Source organism: Piliocolobus tephrosceles, chromosome 1 (assembly GCF_002776525.5).
Source record: "Piliocolobus tephrosceles isolate RC106 chromosome 1, ASM277652v3, whole genome shotgun sequence".
Lineage (NCBI taxonomy): Eukaryota > Metazoa > Chordata > Mammalia > Primates > Cercopithecidae > Piliocolobus > Piliocolobus tephrosceles.
In genome coordinates this window covers 201,757,117-201,771,201 of record NC_045434.1, presented here as the reverse complement: position 1 = coordinate 201,771,201, position 14,085 = coordinate 201,757,117, and the positions used below count along the sequence as shown (strand labels likewise).

The following is a 14,085-nucleotide window of genomic DNA, read 5'->3' as shown; positions in this document are numbered from 1 at the left end:
AATAATAATAATAATTACAAAAATTCAAAGGCAGTTATCATCACAGTTACAAATCTGCTAAAACTGGGTTTCTACAATCCCAGGGTAAAACGCAAATATAACATCAACACTAAGCCTTACTGTAGATCATAAAAGATTCTACTTGATATGCTGGGTCAGAAGTCTAAAATAAACCCATTATATATCAATGAGAGTCACACTAAATTACTCCCTGAAAAAAAAATGTCTTCCTTTTATTTGTCAGCTCTGTTCCTGCTGGATTCCTACTATACTCTTGTGTTAAAACCCATGTATGTTGCCGTGTTATACTGCCAGCACACTAAGTACAGATAATGGAGTAAGTTATAAGTTGCATTTTGTGTATCAAAATAGTCATAAGAATTACTATCTTAAATGCTTGGAAATAATTTTTCTAGGTTAAACATTTGGGTTGATACTAAGCTCTGCTACCTTCAAGCAGACCTGCTGCATGCTGACAACCTTTACTTTTTCTGATATATTATTCTTTTAGTGCTGAGCAAATATTGCCACCAGATTTTTTTTCTTTCTGAGTTGTACTGAAGGGCTAGCCATTAGATTTCAAGAGAGAATAAAAACTTCATACAAAGCATACATAGAAGAGAAGCATTTCTCACTTAAGGCCCCAATGCTGCCCTTTTGAATTCACAAAACACTTCAGAGAAAGAAGTACAGACTTTAATGTCATTCATTATATAAAAAGGCATTTCTAGGAGATACACAGTTGGGGGCCTAAGCTGCTAAGCTCAACACCTTTACACATCCATCATTCTCACAATTATTCCTTTATGCTTCACCATCTGCCCCAATTAGAAATGGTAGTTATCAAGAATGCATCAGGATCAAAAGTTAGAGTTTCTGCAAAATTTCACACCAATCTTATAAAATGCACCCAGCTAAGGATACAGTACCGATGATATCTCAGACTATTTGATAAACATCAAAAACAAAAAGCAAACAAACAAAAAAAAACAGGTCAGATAAACCCAGAGGTATGAGACACATGGTATAACTGAAAGGAAATAAAGATCATCAGATTGGAAAAATGCCAACAGGGAACAGTTGTTAAACCAGACAGTACTACTATAAGAACATAAATTGTAACTGAAACTTTAATATAGTAGCCCAAACAAAACAATTCTGTTAGAAAAATGTAGCAATCAAGTAATGCCTGATTTTTATTTATTTTTATTTTTATTTTTTATTTTATTTATTTTTTTATTTTTGAGACAGAGTCTTGCTCTGTTGCCCAGGCTGGAGTGCAGTGGCCGGATCTCAGCTCACTGCAAGCTCTGCCTCCCGGGTTTACGCCATTCTCCTGCCTCAGCCTCCCGAGTAGCTGGGACTACAGGCGCCAGCCACCTCGCCCGGCTAGCTTTTTGTATTTTTCAGTAGAGACGGGGTTTCACCGTGTTAGCCAGGATGGTCTCAAACTCCTGACCTCGTGATCCGCCCGTCTCAGCCTCCCAAAGTGCTGGGATTACAGGCTTGAGCCACCGCGCCCGGCCATGCCTGATTTTTATAATTCAGGTTATATTCTACTGTTGACTTATGTGGATTAATAACTTATTAAATGGTTGGCTAAAACTCAGGTAAACAATTATATCACAAGATATTTAATTTAATCCATGCATTTGTACATAAACACTGCCAAGAACAAATGTTTCTGGATGTAATGAGAAGAAATTATGTCAAAATCAAGTAAGAGCCATAGATGCACATTAGGAGACAAAGTCAGAAAATGCCCATTTCCAAACCCTACTGCAAATACCAATGAATAAATATGCCTTGAGATTTGAATCTGGAAAATGGCAATATGATTGATTCCACACCTCTTTACTTGCTCCAAGACAAATATGTGTGAGTCTCGAATGAGCAACACAGAGATGTGAGAAAGTAACAATAACGCTTCAAAGGAAAAAAAAAGCTTTGAAAAGCTAACTGATAAACTGTTAGTCCAGGATAAAATAGTTAAAATTATAACCCAGGTGAAAACAGCCATGAAAAATTTTAAAATTATAATTGTATCTCTGGTTATAACAAAGATAAAGACACTGTTCTCAAACATTTATCTAGGTATTTAGAGTTCTTAATACATCTATTATACTTACAAATTCTTAGTATGTTCAATTAATCAGTCTCTAATGCGCCCATATTTACACTCTGAGAATGAATTCACTGTGTGGAATAGCAATGCCTGGAAAACTGTGGTGTAGTGAACTTAGGAGACAAAAGAATCAGCCTCTAGAGAGTACAAATCTGCTATGTATGAGCAAAGTTACTGTAGGCAAGTCTCTTAGTTTTGTTAAGTTTTTTCATGTATACAATGCCAGCCCTACCTAAAAACGTTGTGATTATAGGATATAAACCATGTAAAAGGACCCTAAAAACTGTGTTATCGTCAATACCAAAGGATCAAAAGGAACTTTTAAAGAAGTGATATATAAACGTAAACATTTCATGTCCCTTTTTGTGTGTGAAAAACTTAATACAGATAATCAAATTTATGGTATCCTTCAGAAGTAGCAACATATGATGAATGATTTATATACTAAACACACAAAAAATCTAGGATCCTGTGCTAAGAGTTATGGGCTACACAAAAAGAAATGACACCTAGTTTCTTTCTTTGAAAGACAGTACTTTAAGGAACTTTAAGATATAATGTGCTCAGGCCAGGAGTGGTGGCTCAAGCCTGTAATCCCAGCACTTTGGGAGGCCGAGACAGGAGGATCACAAGGTCAGGAGATCAAGACCATCCTGGCTAACATGGTGAAACCCCGTCTCTACTAAAAAAAAAATACAAAATAATTAGCCGGGCGAGGTGGCAGGCACCAAGTCCCAGCTACTTGGGAGGCTGAGGTAGAAGAATGGCGTGAACCCAGGAGGCGGAGCTTGCAGTGAGCTGAGATCCGGCCACTGCACTCCAGCCTGGGTGACAGAGCGAGACTCTGTCTCAAAAAAAAAAAAAAAGAAGATATAATGTGTTCAAGGTCTACAATGTCAAAACTAAAAATGTCAAAATCTAGGGTTGATTAGTGAGCCATTTTCTTTTTTCAGGTGATGTTAAAGTTTGAATTTTTTACCCACTGTCAGTTTTCAAAAATGTATTAAGAAATTATACCCATCTCTGTTTTGCAATTTAATATACATCATTCCTATCTTATTTGGAGACCGTAACCTTAAATTCCACTGCTTACCTGGATAATCAAAGAAAATAGAATCAATATGCACTTACATTTTTAAAGAAGGAAAACAATCAAGTATTCCTTTAAAGAAAGATTTTACTCCTAGGATTTTTCTTTGCTCCTAGAATTTTTATGATTGATCAGTTTATCTCAAAAGTTAGTTAAAATAACTATAAATGGCAAATTACTTGTCTAGGTCCAATGCTCCTCTTTTTTTGGAGTGCTTTCTGTGATGTCCACAAAAAGACTACAAAGACAACTGATGAGTAATTTTATTTTATTTTTAAAAATTTTTTATTTTTTGAGATGGAGTCTTGCTCTGTCGCCCAGGAGGCTCACTGCAAGCTCCGCCTCCCAGGTTCACGCCATTCTCCTGCCTCAGCTTCCCGAGTAGCTGGGACTACAGGCGTCCACCACCACACCTGGCTAATTTTTCGTATTTTTAGTGGAGATGGGGTTTCACCGTGTTAGCCAGGATGGTCTCGATCTCCTGGCCTCGTGATCCACCCACCTCAGCCTCCCAAAGTGCTGGGATTACAGGCGTGAACCACCGCTGCCCCGCCTGTAATTTTATCTTAAAAATAACTAAAGACATGCTATTTCATGGTAATTTCCAACAGATATGCACTTTACTATCCAGTGAAGGACACTTAGGTTTGAAAACTACGTAGCTGCATATGACATTTTAAAATCATTAGCATGCGTTAAAAATATTTTATAGCAAGTCTGTTGCAGCAAAGTTTTTGTGTTTTTTTTTTTTGTTTGTTTGTTTTTTTTTTAGATAGTCTTGCTCTGTCACCCAGGCTGGAGTGCAGTGGCATGATCTTGGCTCACTACAGCCTCTGTCTCCTGGGTTCAAGCGATTCTTGTGCCTCAGCCTTCTGAGTAGCTGGGATTACAGACATGTACCACCATGCCTGGCTAATTTTTGTATTTTTAGTAGACACAGGGCTTCGCCATGTTGGCCAGGCTGGGCTCGAACTCCTGGCATCATGTGATCTGCCCAACTCAGCCTACCAAAGTGCTGGGATTACAGGCGTGAGTCACCGTACCTAGCCTGTTGCAGAAAAGTTTGTATTAGAAGTCATGGCTAATTAAGACAATAATGGGGCATACCTCATAGATTTTAATATTATTAGGTGATAATTAATTATAAGATAATTTGGAGAACTGGAAAAAGTTATTTGAAGTATGGAATCAGAAACTGCAAAGAGTAGGGGAGTAGGGCTGTTGCTTTTTTCCAAATAGCATTATTTTTGTTACTGTTTTTTTGAGACAGAGCCCCGCTCTGTTGCCCAGGCTGGAGTGCAGTGGTGCGATCTTGGCTCACCGCAGCCTCTGTCTCCAACTTCTGCTTCCCAGGCTCAGGCAATCCTCCCACCTCAGTCTCTCAAGTACCTCGTACTACAGGTGAGTGCCGTCATGCCCGGCAAATTTTTGTATTTTCTGTAGGGACAGGATTTCACCATGTTGCCCAGGCTAGTCTTGAACTCCTGGACTCAAGTGATCTACCCGCTTTGGCCTCCCAAAGTGCTGGGATTACAGGCATAAGCCACCATGCCCAGTCATTTTTGTTTCTTTATATGTTGATATTTATGTCCTATGACATTCCCATCTGTATCTGTATCAATATACCAAGGTAAGCTGGGCAAATTAAGTGGAGAATGTCTGTTATCTAGGAGACAGGCTGGAAGAATAACTTGCGTTAAGGCTTAACATATCAACATTACCCTGAGAGATCAAAATTTCACTTAAAAACTAGCTTCTGACATAGAACAAAACTGCTTAATAAAAGTAAATTAAATAATTAAAGTTGTTATTTTTGGAGCTACTACAAATTCTAGATAATGTCTCACTTCTAGTCACATTACTTTGAATGTACCAGAATAACTCACTGATCTCACATATGTAGGTATACAGAGGAGTGGTATACACTGTGATAAAGTTACTTTTAAAAATTATTTTCTATTTTCAATAATTTAAAAGAGACGTCACTTATTCTAAACTCACAATATTTCCTTTTTGTTATAACTAGTTATTAGCAAACAATGACTAGCAAGCTGGTAGTGAAAAGTGACAATATACATTGGAAGAGGATTTATACATTTTGCAAGCCACCTATCAACAAAATTGGGCAATATGATAATAACCACAGATGCTATTATCCACAGAATATTCAAAATTCAAAACAGCATCAACATTATTTCAAATATTTGGCAGAACAAAGATATAAACCAAAACCAAAATGAACAATAATACAAATAAAAATTTCAACATTAAAAAGGGAAATAATGGCCGGGCGCGGTGGCTCAAGCCTGTAATCCCAGCACTTTGGGAGGCCGAGACGGGCGGATCACGAGGTCAGGAGATCGAGACCATCCTGGCTAACATGGTGAAACCCTGTCTCTACTAAAAAATACAAAAAACTAGCCGGGCGAGGCGGCGGGCGCCTGTAGTCCCAGCTACTCCGGAGGCTGAGGCAGGAGAATGGCGTAAACCCAGGAGGCGGAGCTTGCAGTGAGCTGAGATCCGGCCACTGCACTCCAGCCCGGGCGACAGAGCAAGACTCCATCTCAAAACAAACAAACAAACAAACAAACAAAAAAAAAGGGAAATAATATTGAAAAAAAGGTATAAAATGGTTTCTAGAAAGCTGCTTTCTAAGACGTGTTAGTGAGGTAACTCAAGATTTAAAAAAATTTTAGTTTAGTATTTCCTGAAAATAGATAAATGTGTGAGAAACAGAATATCTCACATACACAGGTCTCTAAAATGGTGACGGTAATGGCTCCATAAACAGTATGCTTCAAATTCAGGTGGTTTTCAGTAGTTTTTACAAAGCCTACAACACACTGTAGGCATTCAAGCATATTCTATCACTGTTTGGTTGCAGGAAAATAATCAAATAATTTAAATATCTACAAAGTGACATTTGTTGTCAGACAATGTAGTCTTATTTCAAAGCAGGTTTCAAAAGTTGCCATTTCAGAAATAAAAAGGTGATGGGGAAACAAGAAGTGTCACCTTACATAAAATGAAGTAACAGGGTGATATGCAAATGTACATCAAACCCCAAGCTTCTCCAGAATGTCAGATTTATTGCTCTCTATGCCATTCTGACTTGGGGAAAAGAGGCATTCAACATCGTTGGCAACTTTCCCCATGCTTTCTGAATTCTACAAAGCATGGAGTAGGCAGAGCCTGCCGAATCTTGCACAGCGCAGTGCCCCAGCATAACTCCACTGGTGATGCCACTTCCACCGCTGAAGAGCCTGCCACTGGGGGTGTAACAGCAATCTGCAGTTTACCAATACTGTACTCTTTTGTACTTGTCATGTGTTCAAATTTTGACTTAACAATCAATAGTAAATAAAAAGAGCGTAACAGAAAATATTGTTAACACCAGGGACTATTATTACAAAAAACAAAGTGTTCAGCGCACCCCTAGAGGCAGGCTCTTCATGGGTGGGTGTGACCTCGCCACTGGAGGGCAAGTTGGGGCTTTGCTCTGTTCCAGAATTGGCAATCCATGCCTGCTCTGCACTTTGCAAATCTGCAGAAACAAAGACAAGACATGATCACTAGCTGAACATCATCAGAGATCTCCAGTATATCAGGACACCTCAAAACAAAACAGGAATCTTATCAAGGTTGGCGCGCTCTCTCTCTCTCTATTTTTTCAGAGACAGAGTCTTGCTTTGTTGCCCAGACTGGAGTGCAGTGGCATGATCACGGCTCACTGCAGCCTGGACCTCCTGGGGTCAAGTAATCCTTCCACCTCAGTCTCCCGAGTAGCCAGGACTAGGCACCAGCAATGCCTGGCCTATTTTTTTTCTTTTCTTTTTTTTTTTTTGTTGTAGAGACAGGGTCTCTCTTGGTTGCCAGGCTGGTCCTGAACTCCTGACCTCAGGTGATCCTCCTGCCTTGACCCCACAAAGTGCTAGCATTACAGGCCTGAGCCACCATCCCCGGCCGTGGTTGGCACTATTTTTAAACCTATTTGCAGGTCACCTCAATTGAAAAAATAGGGGAAAAAAATCAAGACCAAATTAATGCAGACTAGCTTCTGTCAAGTAAAAACAACTCAAGTGTATTCTTTATTTGCTTTAATATGAGTATAGAAAGGATAGTCTTTGCCTCTTCTCCTTCTTGACTAGAATCAACGAATAAAAGCTGCTGTCTTGCCGTGAGGTAGGATTTCATGGAGTTTGTGCCAGTGTCTAACTAAGTGAGTTGTAGGGAACTTGCACTTACAGGCACGCCTCTTCCACCAGGTGTCTGCCTTCCAAAATCAGCAAAGGCTGGTGTAAAGTCTGGTCCTCGAGGCAAAATCCGAGGATCCAGAGTTCGCATTGGCAATTTGGGTTGGTTGATCTGCACGAAGAAGCAAAAGAAAGCTTAATACATGTTCCAGAGCATTCCCTGCCACAAAAGATAACAAAAAATTTGACTGAAAGGTTACATCAGCTGAAACGGTAAGCATCAGCTTTGGAACCAGCAGAAGCCCAACCTCATCCATGGCAGGTTCTCCTGGGCTATCCTTAGAGCCATTAGGCTAAAACAATGGTTTTCCGACACCCTGAGAATGATGTAGGCCTTAAATTTCCAAGTAGGGGCTATACATAATCAGTAGATTGGCTCAGTAGATACTGAGGACCAACTGAAAGGCACAAGACATTCTGAGATCCTCTATGCTAGCATCAAATTTTAGAAATAAAAAAAAAATATTCACTAGGACATAGAGCACTTGCCTATAGGAATCCTGCTACTGCTCATTTTAGTTTTGATGCTGTAGACTTATGGTTAGTAAAGAATGTATTATGAGTGGACAGTAAGTCTTAAAGGAGATATGTTTCATGGGTGATGATTCATTTAAAATTTCACTGTCTGCCTTGTTAATCTGAGATATCTGACTTTGAATAAGTATGTAACGTGACTATGGACAACACAAAGTTAAGCAGACCACTGAGAAATCAACTAATTAGTGTCCAAAGTCATAAACAGATAAGGCAGCAGGACAGGCAGGAATATTTTCTAAGAGGATAATCTAATTTGGTGGATATAACACTTGACTTCTGAGGTACTGAAGTAGCCTCAAATTAGCACCATTAATCAATCATTCAGCTGTCCTCACATAAGCATCTAGGAGAGAAGACTTAGATACCACTAATAGAAGTAAGAAGACCTGTTGCTATAAGAAAGTAAAATAATATAAATGAGTTCTGGATAAGCAGCTGCTGGACATCTTTATTAACCCATTTATGCCGGAGGCTGCAAATTTTTTTGTGTGAAAAATCAGATCTTGGTTATGACCTTGAGCAGTAGGATAAAAATAACTCCCACAAGCTTAGCATTCCAATAATGAAACACTAGGCATAAATCGGTTAAGAGGTAGATATGATTCCGTAAGATAGTTAATCTCTACATTTTACATTTTTGTTCCTCTACAAAACAAGAATACTTCAAGCTTAGTCATCAGCTCTGGTTTATCTTTGATTTCCATGAAATTACTTTAGTAGATCTGACTTTACTCCTTTTAATTTAGTAAACAAATATTGACTATACTAATTTGCTGTGTGCACCATTAAGATCAGATGCAAAGAGGAAGGATGCCTGTTTGCACAAGATTGGGGAATTCAATCACTGGAGGTATCTATCAGGGACATTTTGAGATACACACTGTTTGAATCATGTTGACTCTCACTTATGTTTGATCTGCCAAATACCTTCCTAGATTTCTGACCTGTTCTCAATGCCGACAGAATTCCATAAAGAACTTTTAGAACAGGCCGGGCGCAGTGGCTCAAGCCTGTAATCCCAGCACTTTGGGAGGCCGAGACGGGCGGATCACGAGGTCAGGAGATCGAGACCATCCTGGCTAACACAGTGAAACCCTGTCTCTACTAAAAAAAAATACAAAAAACTAGCCAGACGAGGTGGCGGGCATCTGTAGTCCCAGCTACTCGGGAGGCTGAGGCAGAAGAATGGCGTGAACCTGGGAGGTGGAGCTTGCAGTGAGCCGAGATAGCGCCACTGCACTCCAGCCTGGGTGACTAAGCGAGATTCCGTCTCAAAAAAAAAAAAAAAAAAAAAGAACTTTTAGAACAATGAGAAAAGACCTCTGTATCAATTTAGCCATATGTTTCCCCCAACAAACACAAAATTTTTATATCACCAAAAAACAGCCATAATAAGCAAATAAATCAATTAATAAACATTAAAAAAACACCAGTCCAATATGGGCCAAATCCCAAAATGACTGTAACCTGTAAGAAACTCCAAATCCAACAGTGTTTAGGGAAACAAATTCTTAAACATGAGATATTTTTATATCATTTGGTCTAACAATTACTAAAAACTGCTCATACTTCACATATTTGCACTTACAGTTAAAATCAGTTCGCACCAAAAAGAACTAGTTTTCTCTGAGTATGCAGCTTACCTTGTCAAGAACCACATCACTGATAGGAGGCAGGCCCTCTGGTTTTTGTATACAGGCTGGCATGAACTGGAAGTCCAGCAGAAACTCCCTGTCATACTGCTTCTTACCTTCAGTATCAGTAGGCTTCCAGGATTCTAGAAAGAGGAATACAGGCAGACAACTGTTTGTAGGGCATTATATTATATATGTCATGCATTGCAAAACAACATTTCCATCAACAGCAAACTGCATATACAATGGTGGTCCCATAAGGCTATAATGAAGCTGAAAAGTTCCTATTGCCTAATGACACTGTAACTATCTTAATATGGCAGCACAATGCATTATTCACATGTATGTGTTAATGGTAGTATAAACAAACCTACTGTGCTGCCAGTCATTTAAAAGTATAGCACATACAATCAAGTGTAACACATAATACTTCACAGGAATAAGAAATAACTATGCTACTGGCTTATGTATCTACTACACTATACTTTTTAATCACTAGAGTATATTCCTTCTACTTATTAAAAAAAGGTTAACTGTAAAACAGCCTCAGACAAGTCCTTCAGGAAATATTCCAGAGGAAGGCACTGTTATTATAGAAGATGACAGCTCTATGCATATTATTGCCCCAGAAGACCTTTCAGTGGGACAAGATCTGGAGGTAGAAGACAGTGATGTTGATGATCTTGACTGTGTACAGGCCTAGGCTAATGTGTGTGTTTGTGTCTTACTTTTTAACAAAAATTCTTAACAAGTAAAAAGATAAATAATTTTAAAAATAGAAAAAAGCCTATAGAATAAGGCCTAAAAGAAACAAGGTCAGGGATGGTGGTTCACACCTATAATCCCAGTACTTTGGGGGCCAAGAGTTTGAGACTAGCCTGGGCAATGTAGTAAGACCTAATCTCTAGAAAAAAACCTCTTTTTAAATTAGCTGGGCGTGGTGATGTGCAACTGCAGTCCCAGCTATCAGGTGGCTGAAGTGGGAAGATCACTTGAGTCCAGGAGGCTGAGGCTGCAGCGAGCTATGATTGCACCACTGCACTCCAGCCTGGGTAACAGAGTGGGAGATTCCACCTCAAAAAAAAAAGAAAAAAAAAAAAGAAGAAAAATAAAAAAGAAAGAGAAATATTTTTGCATAGTTGTACAGTGTGTTTTAAGCTAAACATTATTACAAAATAAAAAAGTTAAAAAAATTTAAAAGTTTATCAAGTAAAAAGGTTACAGTAAGCTAAGATTAATTAACTATTAGAGAAACTACAAATTTTAAAATAAATGTAGTGTGCCCTAATGTTTTTAAAATCTACACCAGCATACAGTAATGTCCTAGGGTCTTTACATTCACTCACCACTCACCCAGAACAACTTCAAGTCCTGCAATCTCCATTCATTGTAAGTGCCCTATACAGTGTAACATTTTAAAACTTTTATATAGTATTTTTACTATACCTTATCTATGTTTAGTTATATTTAGATATACAAATACTTACCGTTATGTTACAACTGCCTACTATTCAGTATAGTAACATGCTGTACAAGTTTGCAGTCTAAGAGCAGCAGGCTATACTATACAGCCTAGCTGTGTAGTAGGCTAGAACATCTAGGTTTGTGTAAAACTCTTTTGTTTGCACAAGGAAGAAATTGCCTAATGATGCATTTCTCAGAACAAATCACTGTCATTAAATGATGCATGACTTACATCCCCTAAGAGTACAAAACACTTTTCAGTATTTATCTCTTCATGAACAAACACAAAATAGAAGGGAACGATGAAATACAGTCAGGAAATATTATGTGAAGATTTTAAACCATCACTTGTTCTTTCATCCCTTCTAAATACCTTTGAGTAGTAAAATAATCTAAAGCAAGTAAGAATCACTTCATATACACACTAAGCAACCTTTGGCCAGGGACATATAATAATCCTCACTAAATAAACTACCACGCCCTTAAATAACTAAGAAGTAAGAAACCTGATAAAACCCTTGGCTTCATGAAAACGGATAGTTTGGTTGTTCACTTGGAAATGTTATTTTAGAGAAAAAAAAAAAGCAAAAAGACACAAAACACAGAAACAACTTATTTAAGATAATGAAATGTCTAAGCAGTTAGATACTAAGTTTTCTTCCTTGCCTTAGATGAAATTTAGTAATTTCATCTAAAAAAAAAATCACAGTTTTCTTATTTTAATTAATAAAACTCATCAAAATCAGACTCCAGATTACTTCCTGATAGCAGATTGGATCTTCTTTATATTAAAGGTTCCTAATGTGTAGGTTATAGACCCACTGATGGTCTTGGAGAATATTCCAGATGTTTTCTACCCATCTTTATTACCTATTATATTTATTAAAAAGTAGACAGCTTATTGGGATTTAAATTTCAAACTGTTTTTGTTCCAATTACTACTGTCTTTTTTCCAATTACTGCTGTTAAATATTACAAGAGCAAAAGGTAGTTGGTCAATTATAGTCAGGGCCTACACTGTAAAACTGATGGATGAAAAGAATTAAAATATAACATGAAATATAACTAACATAAATTATGCAATATACAAAATGTTAAAACAAAATAAAGTAATATAAAAATATAATTTACATAGTCTAAAAATAGCAATAGTGTTTCCATTTTTTTTTTTTTTTTTTTGAGACGGAGTCTTGCTCTGTCGCCCAGGCTGGAGTGCAGTGGCCGGATCTCAGCTCACTGCAAGCTCCGCCTCCCGGGTTTACGCCATTCTCCTGCCTCAGCCTCCTGAGTAGCTGGGACTACAGGCGCCGCCACCTCGCCCGGCTAGTTTTTTGTATTTTTTAGTAGAGACAGGGTTTCACCATGTTAGCCAGGATGGTCTCGATCTCCTGACCTCGTGATCCGCCCGTCTCGGCCTCCCAAAGTGCTGGGATTACAGGCTTGAGCCACCGCGCCCGGCCCTCCATTTTCTTAAGACACACTGGCAATAGCTACAAGTACTCTGTGACCTGGTACAAGCCTAGATCTTTTTCTTTATTTTTGAACACAGTATATAAGCCTAAGTTGACAAAAGCAATTCAGTACATTGAGTCCTAGGGTTTTTTTAAAAAAACTTTTACAATAGCATAAATTTACAATTTCATAAAGCCCATTAACAGGAGTTTACTGGTAGTGAAAGATCAGTATATCAAAGTGGTAAGGGCTTGGCATGGCAGCACTTTGGGAGGCCAAGGCAGGAGGACTGCTTGAGCATAGGAGTTTGAAAGCAGCCTGGCCAACATAGAGAGACCCTCCCTCTGTAAAAAATAAAAAATAAATAAAAGAATTTAAAAATAATATAAAATAAAGTGATAAGTAATAATCATTGTTTTTCAAACATCTCTGACTACAACTCACAGTAAGACATATAATGACCTCATGACCCAGGAGAATCATAAATGCATACATAACTACAAAGTTTCCAAACTGATACTTATTCTCACTACATGTAATAGACTGACATTTTTTTTACTTTATCCTTTTTTAAAATGTTGGTTGTGACCTATAAATTTCACAATCTATTAAATAGTATTAAACCCAACGGTTTGAAAAACACCTATCTAGGTTATCTTTGAGGTCTGGTATTTTACATTTGAACCCTACCTCCTGCAAAACTTAGTTTAGATATGGCAGACTAAGGAAAACTTTTCACTTACTCCAAACTTTTGTTTTTTGTTTTTGAGATGGGAGTTTCGCTCTTGTTGCCCAGGCTGGAGTGCAATGGTACAATCTCGGCTCACTGCAACCTCTGCCTCCTGGGTTCAAGCGGTTCTCCTGCCTCAGCTTCCCAAGTAGCTGAAATTACAGGCATGTGCCACCATGCCCAGCTAATTTTGTATTTTTAGTAGAGACGGGATTTCTCCATGTTGGTCAGGCTGGTCTTGAACTCCCAATCTCAGGTGATCCGCCCGCCTTGGCCTCCCTAAGTGCTGGGATTACAGGTGTAAGCCACCATACCCAGCCCAAACTTTCTATCAAAGGAGCCATCTTTCCTCACAGATCCACACCAAATCTCTCCATATATCTCAAAGTCAGTCACGGTTCATATAGTATTACGTCATAGGTTTAATGCATTTGATGGTGTCTTAAGATAAATCCTCCAGGGTTTGTATTTGTTTACCATATGTTTATCAAATATATTCCTTATTTACTTGTTTATCATACAGATTTACCACAGGGGACCTCCCATATTGCAGGTATTCAATATCTTGTTTCAGAGTTCAGTTCTACAGAGTGATTTCTGTCAACAGAGTTCAAGTCTTATGAAAGATGACTAACGCTATCTCAAGGAATGTGGTAATATCTCTATATCCCTTTCAATTAAAACAAATACAATAATTTTAAAAATCAAACTGCACCCACTAGCCTGGAACTGATTCCCTCTTCCAGATGCTCTTCCAGTGCCAGTAAAAGGGGAATACCAGTGTCGGGTATCACTTCCAT

The 14,085-nt window shown here is 38.3% G+C and overlaps 1 protein-coding gene across 13 annotated transcripts in view; it reads right to left on the bottom strand.

Moving 5' to 3' along the window:
• The window catches only part of EIF4G3 (eukaryotic translation initiation factor 4 gamma 3), a 371,961-nt gene that overhangs the window by 79,088 nt on the left and 278,788 nt on the right, over window positions 1-14,085 (bottom strand). For 8 of the 13 annotated variants that reach the window (XM_023219748.2, XM_023219746.1, XM_023219747.1 and 5 more), the window contains 3 exons: window positions 9,649-9,782; window positions 7,461-7,580; window positions 6,649-6,759 (listed from right to left, as the gene is read on the bottom strand). In XM_023219748.2, coding sequence (XP_023075516.1) covers window positions 6,649-6,759; window positions 7,461-7,580; window positions 9,649-9,782 — 365 coding nt within the window. The remainder of the gene's footprint in view (window positions 1-6,648; window positions 6,760-7,460; window positions 7,581-9,648; window positions 9,783-14,085) is intronic. The other 5 variants (XM_023219751.1, XM_023219739.3, XM_023219740.3 and 2 more) reach the window with 1 other exon arrangement.